At 39.3% G+C, this 23284-nt stretch overlaps 2 protein-coding genes across 3 annotated transcripts in view; one reads left to right on the top strand and one right to left on the bottom strand.

Annotated features, from left to right (window-relative positions):
- Window positions 1–917: 917 nt before the first annotated feature.
- MTIF3 (mitochondrial translational initiation factor 3) lies at window positions 918–17285 on the top strand. Of its 2 annotated transcripts, XM_069080543.1 has the most exons (5): window positions 996–1053; window positions 5395–5584; window positions 6552–7015; window positions 11003–11157; window positions 17023–17285. In XM_069080543.1, the coding sequence occupies exons 3-5, from the start codon at window positions 6553–6555 to the stop codon at window positions 17245–17247; spliced, it is 843 nt and encodes a 280-aa protein (XP_068936644.1). In that variant the 5' UTR covers window positions 996–1053; window positions 5395–5584; window position 6552; the 3' UTR covers window positions 17248–17285. The 2 variants fall into 2 exon arrangements, with proteins under 2 accessions (XP_068936643.1, XP_068936644.1); XM_069080542.1 differs by lacking the exon at window positions 5395–5584 and having other exon boundaries at window positions 918–1053.
- The window catches only part of GTF3A (general transcription factor IIIA), a 22320-nt gene continuing 16269 nt past the window's right edge, over window positions 17234–23284 (bottom strand). The window contains exons 6-9 of the mRNA XM_069080541.1: window positions 22827–22907; window positions 18675–18904; window positions 17929–17988; window positions 17234–17491 (exon numbers count right to left, since the gene is read on the bottom strand). Of these exons, the coding sequence (XP_068936642.1) occupies window positions 17339–17491; window positions 17929–17988; window positions 18675–18904; window positions 22827–22907 (524 nt within the window). The 3' untranslated portion in view covers window positions 17234–17338. The remainder of the gene's footprint in view (window positions 17492–17928; window positions 17989–18674; window positions 18905–22826; window positions 22908–23284) is intronic.

Genomic DNA, 23284 nt, shown 5'->3' with positions numbered 1-23284 from the left:
CATCCCATCCCAGATTGTAAACTCCTCCTGGGCAAGGACCATTTCTTACCCTCCTTTGTATTCTGCTCCCTTCCCATGCAGCAAGCTCAATGTCTTATGCACAGTATATAATCAATAAAAGTTTTTATTAATTTGCCTACAAGTTTCAAAGTCTTTGTGATAGAGATCTATTTATATTACATATAACTTCCTTCCTTCCCTCCTTCCCTCCCTTCCTCCTTTCCTTCCTTCCCATCTATCAATGTTGTTTTTAAAAGACTCTACTAATGAGGACTAGAGGAAACTAGGTTCAAATCCTGACAACTTCTCTACTGTGGGACCCAACAGAGTAAGGTAAGGTAAGGTAAGGTAAGGTAAGGTAAGGTAGGGTAAGGTAAGGCAAGGCAAGGTGGGGCTCATCCGCAGGAGCTGGCCACGTTTTCAGCCACAGCGACGCAGGAAGTCCGTGCGGTTAGGCATGAGATGGGGGACACAATCATGGGTCCTTTCCTAAAGCATCACCCTAAATGATCTCAGTAACTGCCTCCCTAGTGCAGGGCTTGTAATTACACCTTGGGTCACTGAACTGGACTGGCCGTCGAGGCTCCAGTCCAAAGCCCTAATTTTATTCTTTGTCACATTTGGAACCCAAGTGCAGAGGCTGTAGGACTGGCAAGGGTTATCTAGTGACCAGGGGCACATTCAAACCCTGGGCCCCTCCCAACACACCGTGCGGTCTTTTGCACTACCTTGCAGACCTACGGCTTCAGCCCCGCTCTAGAGGTATGTGCATGCTGGGGATGAGGGGCCGAACAGAACCGGCACCAGCTTCCTTGCCCTTGGTCGTCGCTCGACGCAGCTCGCACTCTCAGGTGAAGGACTTTAACGCCTGCATACTCGGTCGGAGGACTTTAATTCTTCCAACACAGGCCATTCCTCCTCCAGGCTACTGCCCCGCGCTTTCCCTTTAAACTCCGCTCGCGGAAGCTCCGCCCACTACGGGAAGCCGCCAGGGCCCTCCTCTTCCGGCGCTGCCCTGTCTATTTCCTCCAATTCCTTGCACTCTCACTTCAGGTAATTTGGACCCGAGTCTGCAGTTCCCGGGGTGGGCGAATGTGGGGAAGACCCTCATCAGGGTCATCTCCTCCCCGCCGGGGCGCGGGCAGGCTGCCTCGGCGCACGAGCCGGCGTCCTGAGCGGCCCCGCCTTCCTCCTCGCGTGCCTCGGACCCCACGCCCCTGTAGCGGGCCTGCCCGTCTGGGCTGCGGGAGGGACGTTCTCCGGCCAATCCATAAGCATTTACCGAGAGCACACTACTGCAGACATAGGCACTAGGGAGCCATGGAAAGTTATTGAGTAGCGGGTTGTGGAGGTGATAGGCACAGCGCTGGGCATTGCAGCCCCTCGTCCACGCTTGCCGGGCCATTACGTTTTAAGGGGAGCCTGGGGCAAGGGGTGGGCACCCCAGACAGAGCGCTTGGAAAAAGAGAACCCTGGGAGTGAATGAGGAAGAGCTTCGTAGAGGAAGACACTGAGCTTCCTTAACAGTGGATAAAAGCCCCCTTAGACACATCCCATTGGGATTCCACAGCCACCCTGTTACCGAGCTATCCCTTTTCTGCTAGAGAAGTTATTTGCGTTTGTCCTTCGTTTTTGAAGAGGACCAGGGAGGTGATGCCATGACTTGCGAGTGACTTGGATTTGAGTGAGGGAGGGCTGGGCAAGGTCACCAGCCTCACTTTCTCCTCCAGAGCCATCTGGGTCCAGTGGCCCAGGACAAGTGGAGATGCCTAGGATGGTGGAAGATCCTGGCCCTTTTGGGCTCAGGCCTTTTCAGGTTCTCACTTAGAGTGAGATAACAACCATTCAGTGAATAGGCCTCTGTAAGTAGTTACTCAAGGGATGGTCCCTTTAACTAAAAAAAAATCAAACTGGGAGGGGAAGACCCTCAGATTTCCTGGCCAACAGAAACAGTTATTATTGACATTCACTCTGAGCCAGGAGGGCCCCAAATATACCTGTTAAGTGGTACTTAGGAAGGGACTTACTGGGTCCAATCTGTGAGCTCCAGAGTGACATGGGTTTAAGGTTTGGTCTTTGAGGAAAGAAAAGAAAAGAAATCTAGCCAGTAAGCTGCAAGTTAAATGGGCAATTTTTCACCATCAAAATTTACCTTCTTTTGGAAAGGAGGAGAGGGAGAGGACAAATTGAGTTACTCAACTGGCTGGGTCCCTGTTTAGGCAGCTGGGATTACTGACAGGTTGTGCTTGTCCTTCATTTTCAAAGAGTACCATGACATCAGGGAGATGACTTGACTTGCCTGATTCCCTCAAGATCCCATGGCTAGTAAGTGGTGGGTTTGAATTCAGCTCTTCTGGCTCCAGCCTCTGTGGCTTCCAGCAAAGATTCTGTGAGCTATCCAAAGATAAGCAAGAGTGGGGGACACTACTTTAGTCCTAGACAAAGAGGGACTAGGTTAAAAAAATACTGGAAAGGTGGGTTGGAACCTAATAGATGCATGATTTTGAGTTTAAACTTCATTCCTAGGCAGTGGGGACCCACTGCAGTTTTTCAAGGTGAATGCTGTAGGTGATTTACAGAACTGATAGAAGACAGGAATACTAGTTAGGCAGTTAACAATAGGTAAAAAGAACACCTGAAATATATGGTGGTAATAGTAGAAGTGGAGAGGGAAGGCCACATAAGAGACATTTCCTGGTCTTTGGCTTTACTAAACCAAGTAGAAAAAGGGGATAGAAAGGCTTTGAGTGTGAACAATCTTGAAAGTTTTGATAGTGAATATCTGAGTGGAGGAATGGTAATGGTAAACAGGGTTAAAAAAGAAATAGGCACATTTCCCCTAATTTTTCCCTTTTGCTTTCTCCAATACATCTTGGATACCCTCATGACATCAAATTTCTGAAGGAAATAAAACTATTGTAGAGTTGCCATTCAATTTATATGCTCTTAAGTGTTTCAACTTTGCTCAGTAGGCTAAGAAACAAAACTACAGATTATGCAGAAGTATAGTCTCACAAGTTTGGAACCAGAAAGTGCTTAGAAATCAGTGATCCTGTAGTTTCTTTATATTATGGCTTTATCCAAAGGTCTTTTAACTTATCTGAGTGACTCTGTGGTGTTACTGAAGGAGCCATGGGCTTGAAGTCAGGAGACCTCTGTTCAGATACTGTAACACTGTGAGATTGAACAACTCAACTTACCTTCCTGATGATACTCTCCTCACCTGTCAAATGAGGAGGTTAATATTTATAGTATCTACCATATCTAGTTCTGAGGAAAACACTTGATAAGTAAGCCTTTAAGCTCAATGGAAATGTGAATGATCTCTTTTGTAGGTAAAGAAGTGAATGAGGTTGGGCAACTTGACCTGAGTTATAAACACTAGATCATTGTGTGGAATGAAAAGGAAAACCTGAGTTTTCCTTTCACACTTTATCTGCTTAGCTCTTAGAGAGCATGTGTTATTAGGAGTACTTTACTTTCTTTGTGTGTGGGCAAAACCTAGAGGCATGCAAATGAAAGCAGGATTTGGTAGTTCAGTAACAGTGTAGCCAAGAAAGCTTCTATCAGGATCTCCTTCCAAAGCTCTGTTGACAAAGAGCAAATGAGGCATTTTGTTGTGGTGTATCAACTTAGCAGGTACATATAATAAGACCATTATTCCACTAGGAAGACTACAGTGTAACTTTTTTGTTAAGATAAGAAAGACTTTATGAATATTAGCCAAATGAAAAGCCTGGAGTAAACAGTGAAGAGGTGATGACAAAATGTTTTTATCTCTAAATCTTTCCTTGAACTATAAGTGTGTTATCTTTTACTATCTGCTTCTAAGTATGAAGAAGCTAATTAGTTTTGCAATATGACAGTACAAACCCTACAAAACATTTCCTATGATTATTCCCCATCTCCATGATAGTTATTTGGTGGTATACATACAATATGTAGAATCCATAAGCATAACTATATGCTAGAAAAATCTGTTCTATAATGAACAGAAAATGTAAATATCTGTAGTTTGTTCCTCACAGATGTGGGGAATAAAATAGATTTCCAGTTACATTTAGTAATTTTTTTCCTCACAGATGTGGGAAATAAAACAGATTTCCAGTTACATTTAGTAATTTGCTTTATTTTAAATTCAGGAATATTTGCCCCCAAATAAATTAAAAATACTTATCTATTTCTTGCTACTACTTAAGTACTTTCATGTCAGTGAAAAAAGCATTAAACTACTGTTCCGAAAGGGAAAAAAAGGCTTTGATAGACCCAAATTATTCAGTTTATTGTTTTATACATTGAACAAATATTTTTTGACACTTTTAAGACACTGGCCTAGTTGCTACAACAGTAACTCATCTGGCTAGGTAGTGTTTAAGCAAACAATTGGCTATTGATTATTTCACTTCAACAAACATTAAACATCTGTAATGCTTAAGCTCTGTGCTGGGCATTGGAGATACAAAAAACGCCCTAGCCCTCAGGGAATTTATAGTAAAATCTGGTGTCAGGTAGACATAGCTTAACTGTCCTAACAAATTAAATCAGACTTTGTAAATAGTAGCTGTAACTTTAAGCCAAAGGCCAGCCTGGTGCAGTGTGGTCCCACATTAGTCCTTTCAACTACTGTCAATACTTTTGTCTTCACAAATGAGAATCAACAGTATATTTTCCTGAGGCCCACATTGCTCTACTATAAGATGCTGCAAAGCTGGAGCATAAGAGATGGTCAGTTTTAAGTGCTGGCTCTCACACATTCATAGGAATTTGAAAATTACTATGCTGAGTAATAGCATGGGTACATCTTTGCGCAATACACTGCTCAAGCCTCGGCACAGGGGACATCGTGTAGGAGTAAAAGGCTTTCTTTGGCAACTTCAAGCTCCAAATGTAACATGGATAGTTCGGCTGTACTTTAATCTACAGCAATTCAGCCAGAAATAGAACTAAACCTTTCTTCTTCCTGTAGGTGACTTAAGTAAGTTGTCCCCAAATTATTGGGCTTCTTTTGTTGATTCTAAAATTCCGTCTTGATGCAGGGGGAACTTCCTGACGTTCAGTTGCCTATGCAGAAGTGTGAAGCAAACAGTAGATATTTTGCTCTTTATTTTCTTCTCCAGAACCTGCCTTTATGCAGTGTCAAGTTTTTCCCCTTACCTCCCACCATGTCCCCAGCAAGCTTCTCAGTTATTATCAGAAACTACCAGTTCTTACATAGTGTGTTGTAAAGTGTGCCAAATATCTTGTGTACATTATTTCATTTGATATTCACAGTAACTTATATGAGGTAGAGTCTGCTTCATTAACAAATGAGGCTCTGAAAGGTTGACTTGCCCATGATCACACAAGAATGAAATGTCAGGAATATGATTCAAACTCGGGCCTCTCTTCCTCCAGGTCCAGCACTTTATCCACTAGTAGTGCTTCCCTGCTTTCCAGTATTAATGGGAAACGGCAAAACCTCTGCTGTTTGCCTGCTTGTGTCATTAGTAAGGGACTAAGGCCCACTGGATTTCTGTTGCCACTCATCTCTCCAGCCCCACTCCCCAACCATCTGAGGAACTGAAGTCCTCAGTAGGTGATAGAGGTGAGAATCCTTGACCTAGTCTATTCCAAAGTACACTGATGAACTTCCACAGTGTGGGGGTTATATTTTCCTTTATTGTTTTCTCCTCCTGGTCTCATGTTACTATCTCTCTTTGACAGACAAGAAGTTACCCCACTGACTTACAGCTATGACTAGCTGTATCATTTCACATTTTTTTTAAATGTCTTTTAATTATTTAGGCAGGGATACATTCAGGGTACTCCCATTCTTTGGCCTACTACACTTCTGGGTTTCTCTTATGTTATTAAAAGGAAGAGATCCATTTACTCCACACTTTAAATGTGTGAAGTTACCTACAAAGACATAAGTGCTAACTAACCTTGCTAGAGGAACAATAATAAGCATCCCCCCCCCTCATCTACTACTTTGCTCTTAATATGTTCTTAATAATTAGAGGACGATTGATATCAGAAAGACATCTAGCATTAGCTGCCAGAAATCAAATGGTGATTGGCAGGTTTTGGTTTGTCCTTTCCCTCCAATTAGCAGTTTTCATCTAGTTTTCTTAGTGGGCCAGCTTTATGGCCTGTCCCATTTAAGATACTCTTGGGTTCTCTATAAAACCAAATACTTTGGCCTTTTGTTAGTCAATAAGTGTTATGACATGTGTAGGATGCTGTTCCTTTATCTAGTATTAGATACCAAAGTATCTTGGTAAATATCATTTATATACTGAAGATATTTCATGCATCTGGAATTGAAAGATAGCTAGGAAATAGGCAAATGGCCTATGAGTGCAGATAGACTAATAGCCACAGATACCCTCTAGTCTTTGGTAAAAGCCTGATGTGAAGTTCTTTTTTTATGGGATTTTCTTTTCCAGAAACCAGCATTCCCCTAAATTATGTTCACTGGAACACTGTAGTACCTTCTAAGTGCTACAGTGGCAGGTTAAAGGGAAAAAAAATTATTGAATTTTAATAACTTTGTCTCCCTGTTTTCTTAGAATGACAGCTCTTATGAGGAAGTTCATACATCAGACCGTGAAAACTGGAATTAACTGCAGTGATAGATGTTTTAGTACACAGATTATGCAAAAGGCAGTGCTAACACAGTTTAGGGCTATCACTGTTGCCAAAAGATTACCATTGTGTGCATATGCTAACACATTTAGTACAGTTGGAAACACAGAAGAAGAAGAAACGGACAAGAAAAAAATGTCAAAATCAGCTTTTGGCAATGTTGGGAGAAAAATTCATCACCGAATTCTTCAGCTACTTGATAGTAATGGAAACAATTTGGGAACAATGCACCGAGTTGCAGTAATTCGTCTAATGGAGGAACAAAACCTGAGACTTGTTTTACGGAAAGCCAACGTAGATCCTCCAGTGTACCAGTTAATGTCAGGAAGCCAGATTCATGAAGAACAACTTCGACTTAGAGAGAAAGAAAAGGCCCAATCAAAAACAGGTAGGTATTTTACTAATGATTTCAAACTGCTTTTGGAAATTGTAAAGATTATAAATATTGTCCTAAATCATCTGGAGATTCTCATTTCTTTGTTCATCTCTCACTTGACCATTTTTCTCATCTTAATGAGACTTCTTTTGCCTCCATTTCTACCTTACTTTCTCTTAATATTTGTTTAAGAAAAAAAAAAAGATTAAGCAAAAGTATCCACACAAGTACTTTCTTGTCATTAGGGGAAGGAAGGAGGTCCTCATAGGTATTTTCTTTTCTCACAGATTCCTGTGTGTTAAAGTCACTCTTTTTAAAAGTAGCGAGACATCTCAGTTAACTATTATGCACAACCAGATAGGTACTTGGTATTATTTGTGTTAACATGAAAATATTTACTAAATTATTAATTGCTTATAACAGCAAAGCATTTTGGAGGCAAAGTACACTGAACCTAGAATTAGGAGATCTGGGTTTTACTTTTTGCTCTGTCTGTTCTCTAGCCACATGACTTTGGAATAAACTTTAATTTTTCAGAGCCAGTATCCTTATTTGAAAAGTAATAACTTATCCTTGTTATATTATGCTGTCTGGTAAAGTGATGTAATTTATTATGAATTATGAAAACTAAAACTCAATAAAAATAAAGTATCATCATTATTTTCTTCTACCAAAGTAATACTCTAATTCCTTTTTTGTTTATCCAGTTACATATTCATTGAACAAAAGGGCTAAGGAGGTAGCAACTAGCAATTTGGATATGTGGTTCAAAAAAAAAATGAAGTGGATTAATAGGCAAAAATTCTAGAGGTGGCTCCAGATTCTTGAAAACCATGCCAAGAGCTTTTGAGGATAGTTCTGGCTTGCAACTGTGGTTGCTGGACTAACCTAGCTAAGTTTTGAAAGTTCTATCAATACAGGGCTCATCAAAAGTTAACTTTATTTTTTTCTCCTCTTTTTTATTTTTTTGTTTACATCATTCATTTCCATGAGATTTTGAGTTACAGATTTTTTCCCCATTTTTCCCCTACCCACCACCCAAAACAGCAATCCCACTGAATATCCCCTCCCCCAATCTGCTCTCTCCCATATCTTCCCCCATACCTCCTCCAACTTTCCAGTATGGCACGGTGGATCTCTATGCCCCAATACCTATATATCTTATTTTTCATTTATATGTAAAATACTACTACTACTACTACTAATATATATATATTTTTAAACATTTGATTTTAAAACTTTGAATTCCAGATTTTTTCCCTTCTTCCCTCGTCACCCATCCTTACTGGGAAGATAAGCAATTCAATATAGGTTGTGCATGTGTAGCTATGCAAAACATTTCCATAGTGGATATATTATGAAAGACTGACTATATTTCCCTCCATCCTATCCCACCCCCCACTTGTTCTATTCTCTACTTTGATCCTGTTCCTTTTCAAAAGTGAGTGCTTCCAACTTCCCTCCCCCCCCAGCCTGCCCTCCCTTCCATCATCCCCCCTCTCAACCTCTTCCCCCCTACTCTCCTGTAGGGTGATACCCTATTTAGTGTGTATGTCATTTCTGAGAATAAGGGTGATTCATTCCCTTTTGTCTTCCTGTTCTTCCCCTCCATTGTAACAATTTTCCCTTGCCTCTTCTATATGAGACAATTTACCCCATTCTATCTCTCCCCTTCTCCTCTCATATTCTTCTCTCACCTGTTAATTTCATCTTTTAAGTATCATCCCTTCCTATTAAATTGATCCTGTTCCCTCTGTCTATATATAGCGGTGCACATATATACAAACACTCACATATGTATTCTTACACCCATATATCCTCCTATATAGACATATATATGTATGTATATACATTTTTATTCCCTTCAACTATTCTCATACTGAGAAAAGTTCCATCAGTTACAATTATTGTTTTTCCATGTAGGCATGTAAATAGTTCAACTTTGATAAGTTCATTATGATTTCTTTTCCCTGTTTACCTTCTCATGATTTTCTTGCTTCTTGTATCTGAATGTCAGATTTTCTATTCAACTCTGGTTTTTTCATCAAGAATGCTTGAAAGTCCTCTATTCCATTGAATTACCATATTTTCCCCTGAAACATGATACTCAGTTTTGCTGGGTATGTTATTCTTGGTTTTAATCCCAGCTCCTTTGACCTCTGGAATATCATATTCCAAGCCCTTTAATCCCTCAGTGTAGAAGCTTTCAGATCCTGTGTTATCCTGATTGTGTTTCCACAATATTCAAATCTTTTCTTCCTGGCTGCTTAGAATATTTTCTCCTTGATCTGGGAACTCTGGAACCTGACTATAATATTCCTAGGAATTTTCTCTTTGGGATCTTTTTCAGGAGGTGATTGGTAGATTCTTTCCACCTCTATTTTGCCCTCTGGTTCTAAAACATCAGGGCAGTTTTCCTTGAGAATTTCTTGAAGGATGATTTCTAGACTCTTTTTTTTGATCATGGCTTTCAGGTAGTCCGTTCATTTTTAAATTATCTCTCCTGGATTTGTTTTCCAGGTCAGTGGTTTTTCCAATGAGATATTTCACATTGCCTTCTATTTTTTCATTTGTTTGGATCTTTTTGATAGTATCTTGATTTCTCATAAAGTCACTAGCTTCCATTTGCTCCAGTCGAATTCTGAAGGAATGATTCTCTTCAATGAGCTTTTGAGATTCTTTTTCCATCTGGCAAATTCAGCTTTTTAAGGCATTCTTCTTCTCATTGCCTTTTTGAGCCTCTTTTGCCATTTGAGTTAGTCTATTTTTTAAGGTGTTATTTTCTTCAGTCAGGTTGTTGACTCTCATTTTATAATTTTCTTGCATCATTCTCATTTCTCTTCCCAATTTTTCCTCCACTTCTCTTAATTGGTTTTCAAAATCCTTCTTAAGCTCCTCTATGGCCTGTAACCAGCTTATTCTTAGAAGCTTTTGGTGCAGGAGTTATGACTTTGCTGTCTTCCTCCTGTTCCATGCTTTGATCCTTTTTGTCCCCCAAAAAGGAGTCCAAAGTTGGATTACTGTGCTTGCCTTGCTTCCTTCATTTGCTTATGTTGCCACTCAATTACTTGACTTCTGAGCTTTTTGCCACAGTAGAACTCTGTTACCAGAAGGGGGAGCTTTGTCCCAAAGCTCTGGGGTTTTCTCAGCTGCTGGAGCTATTAGTTGGGTGCCTTCTCTGAAGCCTCCCCATGCTCTGGCAAACTGGTCATGCACCCTAGGACCTCCACCCTGGACCACAATCCAGACTCAGGCAGGTTAAAGCAAGAGCGATTACCCCTCAGACTGGTTGCTTGGTTGCCCTGCAATCTGCAGACCATGAGCTCTGAAGCAGCCATGTGGTGGCAGCTGCAGGACTGCAAGGCCTCAGCCTCTTCCTGCCCTGGGGGCAAAGGCCGACTACACTCCTGAATTCCCCAGGTCCCAAAGTGCACTGACCTCTCACTTTGCCCTTAGCATCTATGGGTTAATAATTCTGGAAACTACCACAGCTGCTGGTGATCTGAAGTCCCTCCAGCCAGAGGCTGGTTAGGCCACCCTTAGGCTAAAACTTTGGGTTCGAGCAGGGCTGGGCTTGGCTCCCAGAGTGCTGCGCTGGCTGCTTCCTGCTGGCCTGCCAGGCTGTCTTCAGTGGGAGGTTAGCTTCTCTCTGTCATTTTGTGGGTTCTGTAGCCAGCTCTATCCAGTCCCAACCCTGCAGTGATAGGCCTGGCAATGGCCCTTGTGGGTGGTGGGTCAGCTTGCCACCAAGTCGATCAGGCTTCGTCAAGACCTCTGCACCGGCCCCTGTCGTCTTCCCCGACTTTCTTTTTTTTAAAGCACAGCAATTCATAAAACTGTTAAGGCATGGAGAGGTTACACTCTGTATCAGTAGAAGGAATAGTAACATTGCTGAACTTGTAGATCTTTTAAAATATCATTATGGGGATAAATAGATAGAGACAGAGATTTAGCCCTATCATTAATAGTAAGCTTGAAAATATCATTGTCTTTAATTAGGACCTCCCCAGTTAAAGGAATTGATCTTTTCTTCAAATATTGCACAGCATGATTTGGACACCAAAATTAAACAGATTCAACAGTGGATTGAGAAAAAATATCAAGTCCAAATTACAGTAAAGAAAGGGAAAACTACAGATCCAGAAGATAATATGGTAAGTAAAAGCAGGTATAAACACTTTTTACTGAACATACTTTATAAGGCTAAGATAAAATTATATGCAACTAAAAATTTAGTGTTAAAACATCTTAAAAAGTTAGCTGCTGGATCATTATCTAAATGGTATCATAGGATCATATATTTAAAGCTAATGAGGGAACTGGGAAACTAAAAAGGTTAAGTGACTTGCCAGAATCCTTCTTAATAAGCTGATCCTTCATCTGGAAGATGGTTGTCTACCTGAGAGCCAATGTGGCTTCAGAAAGGGCTAGGGAATGGTTAAAATGGTGTTTGCTGCCTGACAACTCCAGGAGAAATGCCAGGAGCAGAACAGAGGCCTGTACAAAAGGTTTATATAGATTTGACCAAGGCCTTTGATACTGTCAGTCATGAGGGCTTATGGAAAATTAGGTCAAAATTTGTTTGCCGAGTTTATCGATACTGTGCGTCAGCTTCATGACAACATGCTTGCTGGGGTTCTGGATAATGGACGATGCTCTCCTGCTTTCCCAGTCACCAGTGGAGTGAAAAAAAAAAGCTCGTGTGCTTGCTCTCTTGCTTTTTAGCATGATGTTTTCAGCCATGTTGTCAAACAGCTTCAGTGAGGACAAACACAGTATAAGGTCAGCTACTACACAGATGGTAAATTCTTCAACTTGAAAAGGCTACAGGGAAAAACCATAGTGGAGGGAATCTTGGTGCATCACTTTTTGTTTGTGAATGATTCTGCATTCAATGCAGCCTCTGAAGCTGAGATGTAACAAAGTAGGGATGAGTTCTCTGCTGCTTGTGCTAATTTTGGCCTAACAATTAACACCAAGAAAACACAGGTGTTCTATCAGCTAGCACCACACCATCCATACATGAAACCATTGGTTATAGTAAATGGAGAAGTTTTGAATGCTGTGGATAAGTTCACTTACCTTGGTAGCATACTTTCCAAGGATGTACACAATTATGAGGCACATATTGCCAGAGCTAGCTCAGTGTTTGGGAGGCTCCAAAGGAAAGTGTGGGAGAAAAGAGGTATTGGACTGATGACCAAGTAGAAGCTCTACAGAGCCTTCGGAGCTGCCCTCATTGTCGTATGCCAGCACCATGCCAGGAAACTGAATTGCTTCCATTTGAATTGTCTTAGGAAGATTTTGAAGATAACTCGGCAGTATAAGATACCAGACACTGAAGTCCTTTCCTGAACTAAACTGCCAAGCATTCAAATTTTACTGCAGAGAGCGCAACTTTGATGGGCTGACCGTGTTCTAATGCCAGTGACCATGTTCAAATGCCAAATGTACACTTGTCAAAAAGACTATTTTATAGAGAACTCACACAGGGCAAATGCTTACATAGTGGTCAGAAAAAGTGACACAAGGACACTCTCAAGGTCCCACTTAACTTTGGAATTGATTGTATGACATTGGCACAGGAATGCCCAGCATGGCATACCCTTATCAGAGAAGGTGCTATGCTTTATGAGCAAAGCAGAATTGAAGTAGTTCAAAAGAAATATGAGATGCACAAATAGAGAGAATACACCCCAAATGTTCCCATGGAATATTTGTGCCTGATCTGTGGTAGAGCATTCCGAGCTCATATTGGTCTAATCAGCCACAGTTGGGTATGCTGTAGCTTGACTCTAATATAGTGATGTCATTTTGGTTGAAGGACAACAACCATACTATGTGCCAGGCACTAATCTATACAAAAAAATCCAAAACCCAGTGCCTGCTCTCAAGGAGCTCACATTCTAATGGGGCAGAAACTATGTAGAAACAAGATGTAGATGGGATAAATTGGGATAATCAATAGAAGGAAGGCACAAGCATGAGAGATCAAGAAAGGCTTCTGGTAAAATTAGCTAAAATGATATTTTAGCTAAAAATTGAAGGGATCCAGAGAAGCAAGGATGAGGATATGAGGGAGAAAATCCCAGACCTTCAGGATGGATAGAGAAAGTGCCTAGAATCTGGAGGTAGAATTGTCATTGGACTGCAGAGTTGGAGCAGAGTCAGTTTTAAAAAGATTAGAAAAGTAGAAGGGGACTAGATTGTAAAGGGCTTTGAATGACTAACAGGATTTTTTATATTTGATCCTGGAGGTGATAAGAAGGCTGTGGAGAATGAGGAGAGGGCATATTAGTATTAAAATTGACCAGTCAGGTTTTTAACTCAATTCCTCCCTCTTCCAAGTCCCACACTCTAGGCACTACATCACTTGGCACTATGGTGACTAAACAGGTTTGGAGGTAGAAGGTAAAGTATGTCACCTGCCAAGAATAGCTGCTTCTGATTTCTGGCAGTTACCTCATTACCTGCAACCCTCCCTTCCCTCCTTCAAAAAGGAGGTTTACAGACCAATCTGCAGTCCCAGAATTCAGTTATACTGAGTACAGATATAGTGTTGCCCTTGAGAGAGATTATCACTCTGTCATTTCAAGCCCATTGTATTTCATCTTTGTTACCCTGGCCTTCCCTTTTTAATAACTTTGGTTATTCTATAAGTTTTCATTGATTATAAGTTGGTGTTCATTATTATATTATTTTGGGCACGCCCAACTGATTCATTGGATTCCCCCAAGATTTATACCATGCTCATTTCCAAAATAATTAAACACCTAAAAGAGGATAATAATTAACTAATTTATGATTAATTAAGCTAGGAGAAAAGTAGCATGGTCTAGTAGAGTGCTTCTTGAATTAAAAAAATATACTTTAATTGCATATTACAATTTTATTACTACTGTTAGCTAACACTTTTCACAAAGGCTTGTTTTAACTACATATTTATCTGAAAAAAGGACTTAGGAGGCAGCAACAAGCATTCTAGTTTTGAAATCCTTGGTCTTAAATGGGTTAATAGGCAAAACCTGGATTTAGTTTTGTCACTTGACAGCCTCTCGCCCCAAAGGACCTCTTGTTCCTTTAGTTTCTCCACATAGAAATTAGAAATAGAAAAACTGCCTTGTGTGACAGAAAAATTGTGAAGATAAAGTATCAAAATGTAATACAAATACAAGGCCATTTATATATTCAACAGATACCTAGTGAATAGCTACTAGGTGCAAGCTATTGCTAGGCATTAAAGAGGGAGGAGAGGAATTCAGAGATCTGTCAGATAGACTTAAGTCAGGCTAGTCCAGGATTTTCTTGACAGTTCTCCTTTTGAGAAAATAAGTCTGCTTTTAAGAAGGCTTTACAAAAGGGATAATAACCTTTGTGAGACTGTGTAGTCTAATTTTTTAGTTCAGAAATATGGTCACAGAAGATACATTGTCTGCTTTCCAGAAGCTTACATTTTGAAAGAGCAGGTCAGACATCAGACAAAATTGATTCAACGGGAAAAAAAAAAATCTGTTAATTAAGCATTTACTGTGTGTGACAGAGGCATAAGGTGCCTGTTACAGAATGAGGAATGTCTATGTTGAATCCTGCCCCAAAGTCTCTCAATGTTCCACGTAACTCTAGCTCTAAGTTACAGAGAAGTTGCCAGTCTCTATCAGTGGAGGGACTATTTGTACTTGAAACCTGCCTCCTACCTCTCCCACTCCTTATTCTCCCTCCTCCCCCTACACTTAGTGCACAAATACAAAGATAAAATTTTACACATGTAGCACCAATGCAATATTTATAGCAGCAACTGAATATGCTGGCATAGTTCTCAATTGCAAAATACAAGTCTTTGTATAAAAGACAGAAGCAAAATATTTCTTCAGATACCAGAAAGTCATATCCCAACACTAGAAAACTGAATCCATCATAGCAATGAAGAAGTTAATACACCATAACATAGCAGGGAGCCATACCATACCTAGCTGTCTCTTTGCCTGTGTCCTCTCCTCCCTCCAGCTCTAACTGCTCTGACTCACAGCTTCCTCTAGCCTCTGCTCCACCTGTTCAACAAGCTCCTCCCACCACAGGCTCCATGTTATTATATTCACCCTATTAGGGGGCAGGGAATTTCTTCAAATTCCCTTAGGCCTATTAAGGGGCAGGGAAGATCTTCAAATTCCCATTACAACACATTTCTCTTTCTTGGCGGACTTTCAGTTTGGGGTGTTTGAGGGGGCGGGTGGGCACAGGATAGAAGATTATGTACAGATCATTGGTATAGAGGTGCTATGAGAGTAGATAAGATTATAAGATTCCTAAGGGAGAGGGTATTGGAAGAGGGTCAAATGCAAAGTCTTGAGGTCTAAGATAACTCTGTGAGTTACTGAAGAATTGAGATGTTAAGACCAACTAAAAGGCATGTGTGTAATTCATGTGAGGAAATAAGGTGCTAAATCAAAATGGGAATGGAAATAAAGGGGAAAAGACCCTGATATAAAGAGTGATTGGATTGGGGAAGGGGATGGGAGGAGGGGGGAGAAGGAAAAAAAAGTTAAAGATGACTCCAAGGATACAAGACTGCATGTGTTAAAATGTTGTGGTCCCATTAACAGAAACAGAGAATTATGGAATGGGAAATCATTTGTGCAAAAAGATGAGCTTGGTTGTAAAAAGCTTAACTTTGATGTTATAGAAGGATATTCAGGTAAAAAGATCTAAAAGCCAATTAATTCTGTTACTAAGTTGATGACTAAGCTTTCCTTAAATTCACTTAAGATGTATGAAGACAGCCAGAATCAATTCCACAATACTACATATTGATAGCTCACGTAAGCATTGCCTTCACACAGTTTTTGGTTTGGCCATTGGACTTGCTTAGCTCAGGGTTCTCTTATAGGTTTATAAAAAAGGTTCATAACTTTTTTTTTTTAATACTTCCTTTTTCTAGTCATAGTTAATGCTGGTTAGCCAGTATCTGACACAGTTCCATGCACACTGTAAGTACTTACTGAACTAAATTAGATCCATATAGGTAAATTCCCTCTAAGAGCCTCTTTTCAATTAACCATGCTATACTATCTATAATAAATCTTCTGTGTCAATGCATGTTATTTATGTAATGATTTATCTTGTTCAATATTTGTAAATGGTGTTTAAAAGCACATTAGGCAAAACATATAAGGGATTATTTATTCCATAAAAAGTTTCCTCAGTAGGAGGTATTTCCATGGGAGGTCAGAATTCATACTATAAAAGCTTAAAATAAAACATTTGTAGAGTCTTGATATTATGTGATTTTTGTAATGGTAATACCATCTTTCTTTCTTGTTAGTTCTTCCCATTCTTTCCTCACTGACAGGAGCACCTCACTAGTGAGTGGTTGGAGTCAGAGGGAATCATCCCCCTATCTTTTGCAGCCTCAAGGTGTGGGAGAAATAGATCATTTGGAAATACACCAGGTTTCTTAAAACCTTGTTACATCCTCCCAAATATCTGCCGTACACGTTCACCACTATACACCACTATCACTCTCAGGCACTATAACAAAATGACTCAAAGTACTTACCCATTAGCCTAGTTCCATCTTTGAGCATCAGTGGCCCCTACCAAACAGGTTAGAGACTTCTTAAAAGGAATATCTCCCCACCAGGAGATGTCCCCTTATGATTTTTGCTACTAAGCTGTAGCAGTTATTTTGTGATTGGCAGCAGTATATAAAGGCTTCTAGGCACATTATTGCTAGTATTGGTCAGGATAATTTCATGCAGGATATGCTGGATATTTTAACTGATCAGTATCACATTTGGGTTTTTCAACCTCAGGTTTCCTATAATATCTAAGCTCTGTGAGGAAAGGAATCACATCAACAACCCAAACTACACAAACTCCATAGTATCTAGTATAGGATCACATCTAACCCGGAATCAGGAAACACATGACAATCCTAATTTTTATAAAAGTTTGTGTTTTAACATGGAAACAGTACACACGACAAATAACTACATATAAACTTGATTTTGGTTATTTTTCAGGAGGAGCTCTTTAATAAAATTCTCAACACTATGCCTGAACTAGCTACCTTCACATCCAAGCCCAAAATCACGAGAGGTGGAAAAGCTGCAACATGTGTTTTTCGTCACTTGAGCAATAAGGAAATGGCTGAATATAGGAAAAGCAAAGAAGAGACTCAAAAGAATAGAGACACTTTGAATAAGGAAAATAGTAATGATATGGAATCAAATATTCTACAGCAGTGATATTTTAATAAAGGAAAACTTTCAAAGGTGAGAGGAAAGTGATAATTTTTTTAATAAAAAAGCTATTTACACAAATCTGAATATATAATATTTAGCCGAGGGTCAGTGTTGCAACAGTTGAGAGCATATTTTCTTCAAAACAGTCAGATGACTTGCCATTTTTAGGCAATGTTTCTTTAATTTTGGGAGGAATGTATCCACTGAGGCGAGAGGCCAGGCTCCGTTTTCCAGAGGGTCGTTTCACCTTTGGGAATTTAAAATAAAGTCAATCACACATCCATACAGGTATTACTTCGAGTAATTTTTATACATCTAAGCGACTTCTTGAAATCTGAATATGCTATAAGTTTTTCTTTTTGTTCTGGACCTGTGATTTCATTGGTGTAAAGATTTCCTACCAGGACAGCTAGGTGACAGCTCATCCATAGCTTAGAGTCTTAGAAAGCTGCCCAGGACTCTGAGAAGTTAAGTCATGTGCCCATGGTCACATGACCATTATGGGTCAGAAATGGGACTTGAACCCAAGTTGTATTACTGTCTCACAACACTGTCTCCTCTTAAGAGCTAAAGTCAGCATCATTAAATTAAAAGCAAGGTACTCTGGATGTCCAACAGAGAAATGAACCTGTTTCCTAAGTTATATGTTATCTGAAATCACACTTTTCACAAATTCCAACTTACTTTGACCTTTAATTTTCTCTTGTCAGGATCGTGTATAACGGCATGTCTTGTAAGACTTTGCTGCAGTGAAGGGAAGAAGAAAGGTCAAACCAGATATTCTTTATATACAGCTTTTGAACCTATAAAAATGTTATGATTTAAAAATCTCCTGCTAGTTGTACTATCATTAAGGGTCTGAGATCTCCTCTCCCATTCACCAAATACTCTCTCTTACTGGAAACACTCATCTGCTCAGGTACCAGAGGGTCAATTTCCTGTAGATATCAATTTCATTTCTCTTCTTCATATAAGCTCATCGCCTCCCCTTCCTCTCAATATTAATTGTTTCCATGAAAACCTTAAAAGGAAGAGTTCCAGAAAAAAAAACTGTAAAACTAATGAGCCCACACTCTTGGCCACGTCTAGGAAGGTCAGTCTTAAGCAAAAAATGAATGACTACATCTGGGTAGCCCATCTAAACTTCACCTTACTCCATATGTTCTGTAATGTCAGTTTTTTTTATCCTCACATATCAAGAAATGTCCAGAAAAAAGTAACCCAAAGTCAAAATGAACACACAAATAACAGGATCCTTCATGGTAAAAGTAATTTTACCTTGTAGTCATTATTTAAATTGTTTTTCTGGTTATACTCCACTTTGCATCAGTTCATACAAGTTTTCCAACTAATGTTAAAAGAATTGCTTAGGCAGGTGTGGTATTGGCTGCATGTTTAGTAGCTGGTCACAGGGAAAAATGACAACTTACTTTCATGGCAAATGATTTTCCACAGCTATCATGTTCACAAATAAATGGGCGCTGCTCCTCATGAAAGGAAAGAATATGGCTTTGAAGATTGAACACAGTTGTGTATGATCTGCCACAGCCTTCTCTTGGGCATAGGCACACCTCCCGTTCTGGAGCATGAATTTTCTTATGTTGTTTAAGGTAGTCTTTGCGTTTAAAGGTTTTTCCACATAGATCACATTTTATCTCCTCTGGTTAGGAGCCGGGGAGGGGAAAGGAAGAGAACAAAGCACAAAACTAAGTTAAGTTACAAATTATTTTTCCCTATTAGACAGAAAAAGTTAGTCCTGAGTTATATAACTCAGATCCTGAACTATAAAAGTGTTAATTAAGATCAACATCATTTGTAATTAGGGCAATTCAGAAGGGAGAAGGGAATAAACATTTATACTAGTGCCAACTATGTGCTTTTACAAATATTACCTCATTTGCGTTTTCTGTATCAATCAATGACCTTATTCTTTTAAATCTTGTCAAGGTTTCTATACTATATAATCCAGATAGAGTCATCACATTCCCCTGCTGTGAAGACCTCAATATGGTGACTATAGAAAAATGGCATCTCTTTTTAAAAATATTTTTCCAATTACAAGTAAAACCAATTTTTAACTTTTGTTTTCTACAATTCTGAGTTCCAAATTCTCTCCCGTAAGCAGTATCATAAAGGTGACTTATTTTTTTTAATCAAATTAACCCATGATTTATCTATTTTTTTTCCATAAAAACCAGGTCCTATTTTTATTTATCAGTTCAATTTCTTAATTTCAATTTTATTAATTTCTCTTTTAATTTTCAGAATTTCTAATTTGGTGCCTAATTGGGGATTTTTAATTTGTTTTTGTTAGCTTTTAGTTTCATAGCCAATTTGTTGATCTGTTCTTTTCTGTTTTATTGATGTAAGTATTTAGAGATACAAATTTCCCCCTAAGTACTACCTTGGCTATAATTTTGCTATGTTGTCTCATTGCTGTCATTCTTTTTAATGAAATTGATCGTTTCTATGATTTGTTTTTTGACCCACTTATTCTTTAAGATTAGATTACTTCGTTTCCAATTAATTTCAACCTATGTTTCCATGGTCTGTTATTGAATGTAATTTTTATTGCATTATGATCTGAAAAGGATGCATTTGATATTTCTCCTTTTCTGCATTTGACTGTGAGGTTTTTATGCCCTGACACACAGTTTTGGGGAAGGTGCTATGTATAGCTGAGAAAAAGGTATATTCCTTTCTATTCCTATTCAGTTTTCTCCAGCGGTCTATCATATCTAACTTTTCTAAAAACTCTACTCATCTCCTTCACTTCTTTCTTGTTTATTTTTTTTGCTTAATTTAGTTCTGAGAAGGGAAAGCTGAGGTCCCCTACTAGTATAGTTTTATTTTCTATTTCCTCTTGTAACTCATTTAAGTTTTTCTTTAAGAATTAGATGCTATATACCATTTGGTGGATATATCTTTAGGATTGATATTACTTCATTGTCTATGTTACCTTTTAGCAAGATGTAGTTACTTGCTTATCCCCTTTAATTAGATTTATTTTTGCTTTTGCTTTGTCTGAGATCATGATTGTTATCCCTGTTTTTTTTTTTTACTTTTACTTTTTGTATATCTTTTTTCATTTGTCCAATTCTGCTCTCTCTCTCTCTCTATCTATCTATCTATCTATCTATCTATCTATCTATCACTTTTTGGAGGGCAGTTAGGGTTAAGTGACTCACCCAAGGTCACACAGATAGTTTGTGTGTTAAGTGTCTGAGGCCAGATTTGAACTCAGGTCCCCCTGACTCGAGGGCCACTGCTCTATTCACTGTGCCACCTAGCTGCTCCAATTCTGCTTTTTTTTAAAGTTCTTTTTCTCAGTGGATTTTTTTTTTGCCTCTTGTCATTTGACTTACTCTGTTTTTTAAGGTGTTATTTTCTTTAGTATTTGCTGTGGTTCCTTTAACTAAGCTTGACTCTTTGTCATCATTTTCTTGCATCCATTTCATTTATTTTCCCAATTTTCCCCTTACCTTTCTTATTTTTATCCTTTTCATTTTGCGGGGGGGAAGGCAGGGCAATTGGGGTTAAGTGATTTGCCCAAGGTCACACGGCTAGTAAGTGTTAAGTGTTTGAGGCCACATTTGAACTCAGGTCCTCCTGACTCCAGGGCTGATGCTATATTCACTGCACCACCTAGCTGCCCCAACTTTTCTTATTTTTAAAATCCTGTAATCTCCTTCTGATCTATTGTCCAACCCCCTTACCATCTGTGGGCTAAGAACTCCAGAAGTGGCTGCCACAGATTCAGTTGCCCCCAAGACCTGCTGCTAGCTGCCTTGCTCAGGGGTTCAGGACCTAGCTGCTGGCTTTTAAGGGGTCCAGCACCTCACCACTACCTTAGCAGGCACTATGTGCTAGCCTGCACTCTCCTCTTACCCCACTAAGACAGACCTTTCCTGTCAACCTTCTAAGTTGCCTTCCTCTGGAAACTGCCTTCCTATTCATATCCCTTGACCACAAATTAGTTCCTTTGAAATGAGACCTCATCAGAGAAACTTGCTGCAAAGATTCTCCCCCCTCGTTTGCCAAGTTCCCAGCTTCCCTTCTAATTTGTTTTGTGTAAAAACTTTTAAATTTTATGAAAATTACCCATTTTATCTTCTGTGATCCTCTTTATCCTTTATTTGGTCATGAACCCTATCCATAAATCTGACAGATAACCAACCTTCTTTACTCCTCATTTGTTTATGATGTGAACTTTTACATCTAAGTTATGTACCCATTTGGAGAGCTTATCTCGGTATATGGTGTGAGTTATCACACCATACTTTCTCCTACACTATTTTCAAATTTTTCCAGTAGTTTTTGTCAAATTGAGTTCTTATCAGCATAGTGGAAGGATGTGTTAAACTAGACTTGTTCTACTGATTTTCAGAATTTTTATTTTGGTCTTTAGTTAGATTTTAAAAATTTGTTTGTTTTCTAGCTTTTTTTTAGTTGCCTGCCCAATTCATTGATCTATCTTTCTCTGAAGAGATTCGATATCATGGACATGTTTTTCTATACTAATTATTTCAGCTGTGTAGCCTCTAAGTTAGAACCTTTGTTCTCTTCTATTGTCCTTACCTTTAATTTCTCACGAACTATTCGGGAATAGCTTGTTGTTTACCTATACTCTCTTAGGATTTCACAAGGTTGTGTGTTTATCAAGTATTGGTTCAATTTCCTTTGTTTTATGATCTTTACAGAATTTTCTTCCTTTTGAAACTTTTATTGGTTTTAGTATTTCCTCATAATATTCCCATCAATCACTTTTTGATTCCTTCCCTCTTTAACAGTACACATACCCCTAGGGATAGAATGTAGAACTGACTCAACCTCCTTTGATATTAGGGAATTTGCTTTTCACTGATCTTGATCTCTGCTATAAGTAGCATAGTAGCTTCTCAGCTGGTCCCAGTTAGGTGTAAGTTTTTTTTTCCTTCAGGTTCAGTGCAACCACTCAAACTGACCCCCCTGCCTTAGTTCTATCCTTAGTTCTCATTCTTTCCTTCTCTGCTTAAGCTGAATCAGTTTCTACCACTTTTTGCAGGGCATTAGGAAGGAGAAGATGGATCTTCAGGGCAGACTCTGCATGCTTCAAAGTCCCCTGCCATAGAGGCCATTCCAGACAGAAGAAATCTCAATCTCCTCTCCCCCCCCACCCACCCAATCTACCCCTTCTGCTTTGAGGGGGAAATAGGTAGTGGGGGTTGGGGGGGGGGGTTGGCAATCTCTACAACAGGTTAGGAATCCGTTTGTGGGTCTTAGGTACAAGCCTGTGGGCCAATTTGTATACTCTGCTGTAGAATAGAAGCTGATAGGGAAGAAGCGCTGAACGAACACTTAAGTATTAGTGATCTCCAGTGTTAATTTGTTAGGCTGCTACTTGTTGGGGTTCTTGCTTTCTTGTGCTATGGATTTATCTATATTTGTTCTACTTATGCCATGTTAATACCTCTTTTGGGTCTATTTTTTTGGGCGGGGAGGAATTTAGTGGGGGTCTGGAAAAAAAAGTCTAGTCCACCATCTTGCTGGTCATAAGGATCAATAGTGACATGACATAACATGATATAATATATCATCTTTACCTTTATGAGTTTCCTTCATGTGTTTCAATAGCTCTGTCCAAGTTTTTGCCACGAATGAACAACCTTTTTGGCACATATAACCTATTTTTAAAAAGTGGCATATTGTTAATTTAGCATATAATTTCAATCAACAGATTTACTAAATTATTAGACAAATGTAGAGATTATATGATACCAATTTTATAATTTAAAAAATGGAGTCCCTAGCATCTTGGGTGAACTTACGGAAGTAAGCTTATCACATAGAGGCTGTGGTGGGAGGAGTCTGCTGAACGAGCAGAGCAGAGCCCAGAGGAAGCTGGGAGTCAGAGCAGTTAGAATGGCAGGAGGAAAGGATGAAGTTAAGGAGACAGCTACCGTGTTTCCCCGATAATAAGACACTGTCTTATTAATTTTTTTGGACAGAAAAACACCAGAGGGCTTATTTTCAGGGGAGGGCTTATTTTAATGAACATTGA

This window comes from Petaurus breviceps, unplaced genomic scaffold (genome assembly GCF_028583685.1).
Source record: "Petaurus breviceps papuanus isolate PSGF00001 unplaced genomic scaffold, PetGlider_PUasm1.0 91133, whole genome shotgun sequence".
Classification (NCBI taxonomy): Eukaryota; Metazoa; Chordata; class Mammalia; order Diprotodontia; family Petauridae; genus Petaurus; species Petaurus breviceps.
The sequence above is the reverse complement of the archived record's forward strand: the minus strand, read 5'-3'. Positions and strand labels throughout refer to the sequence as shown.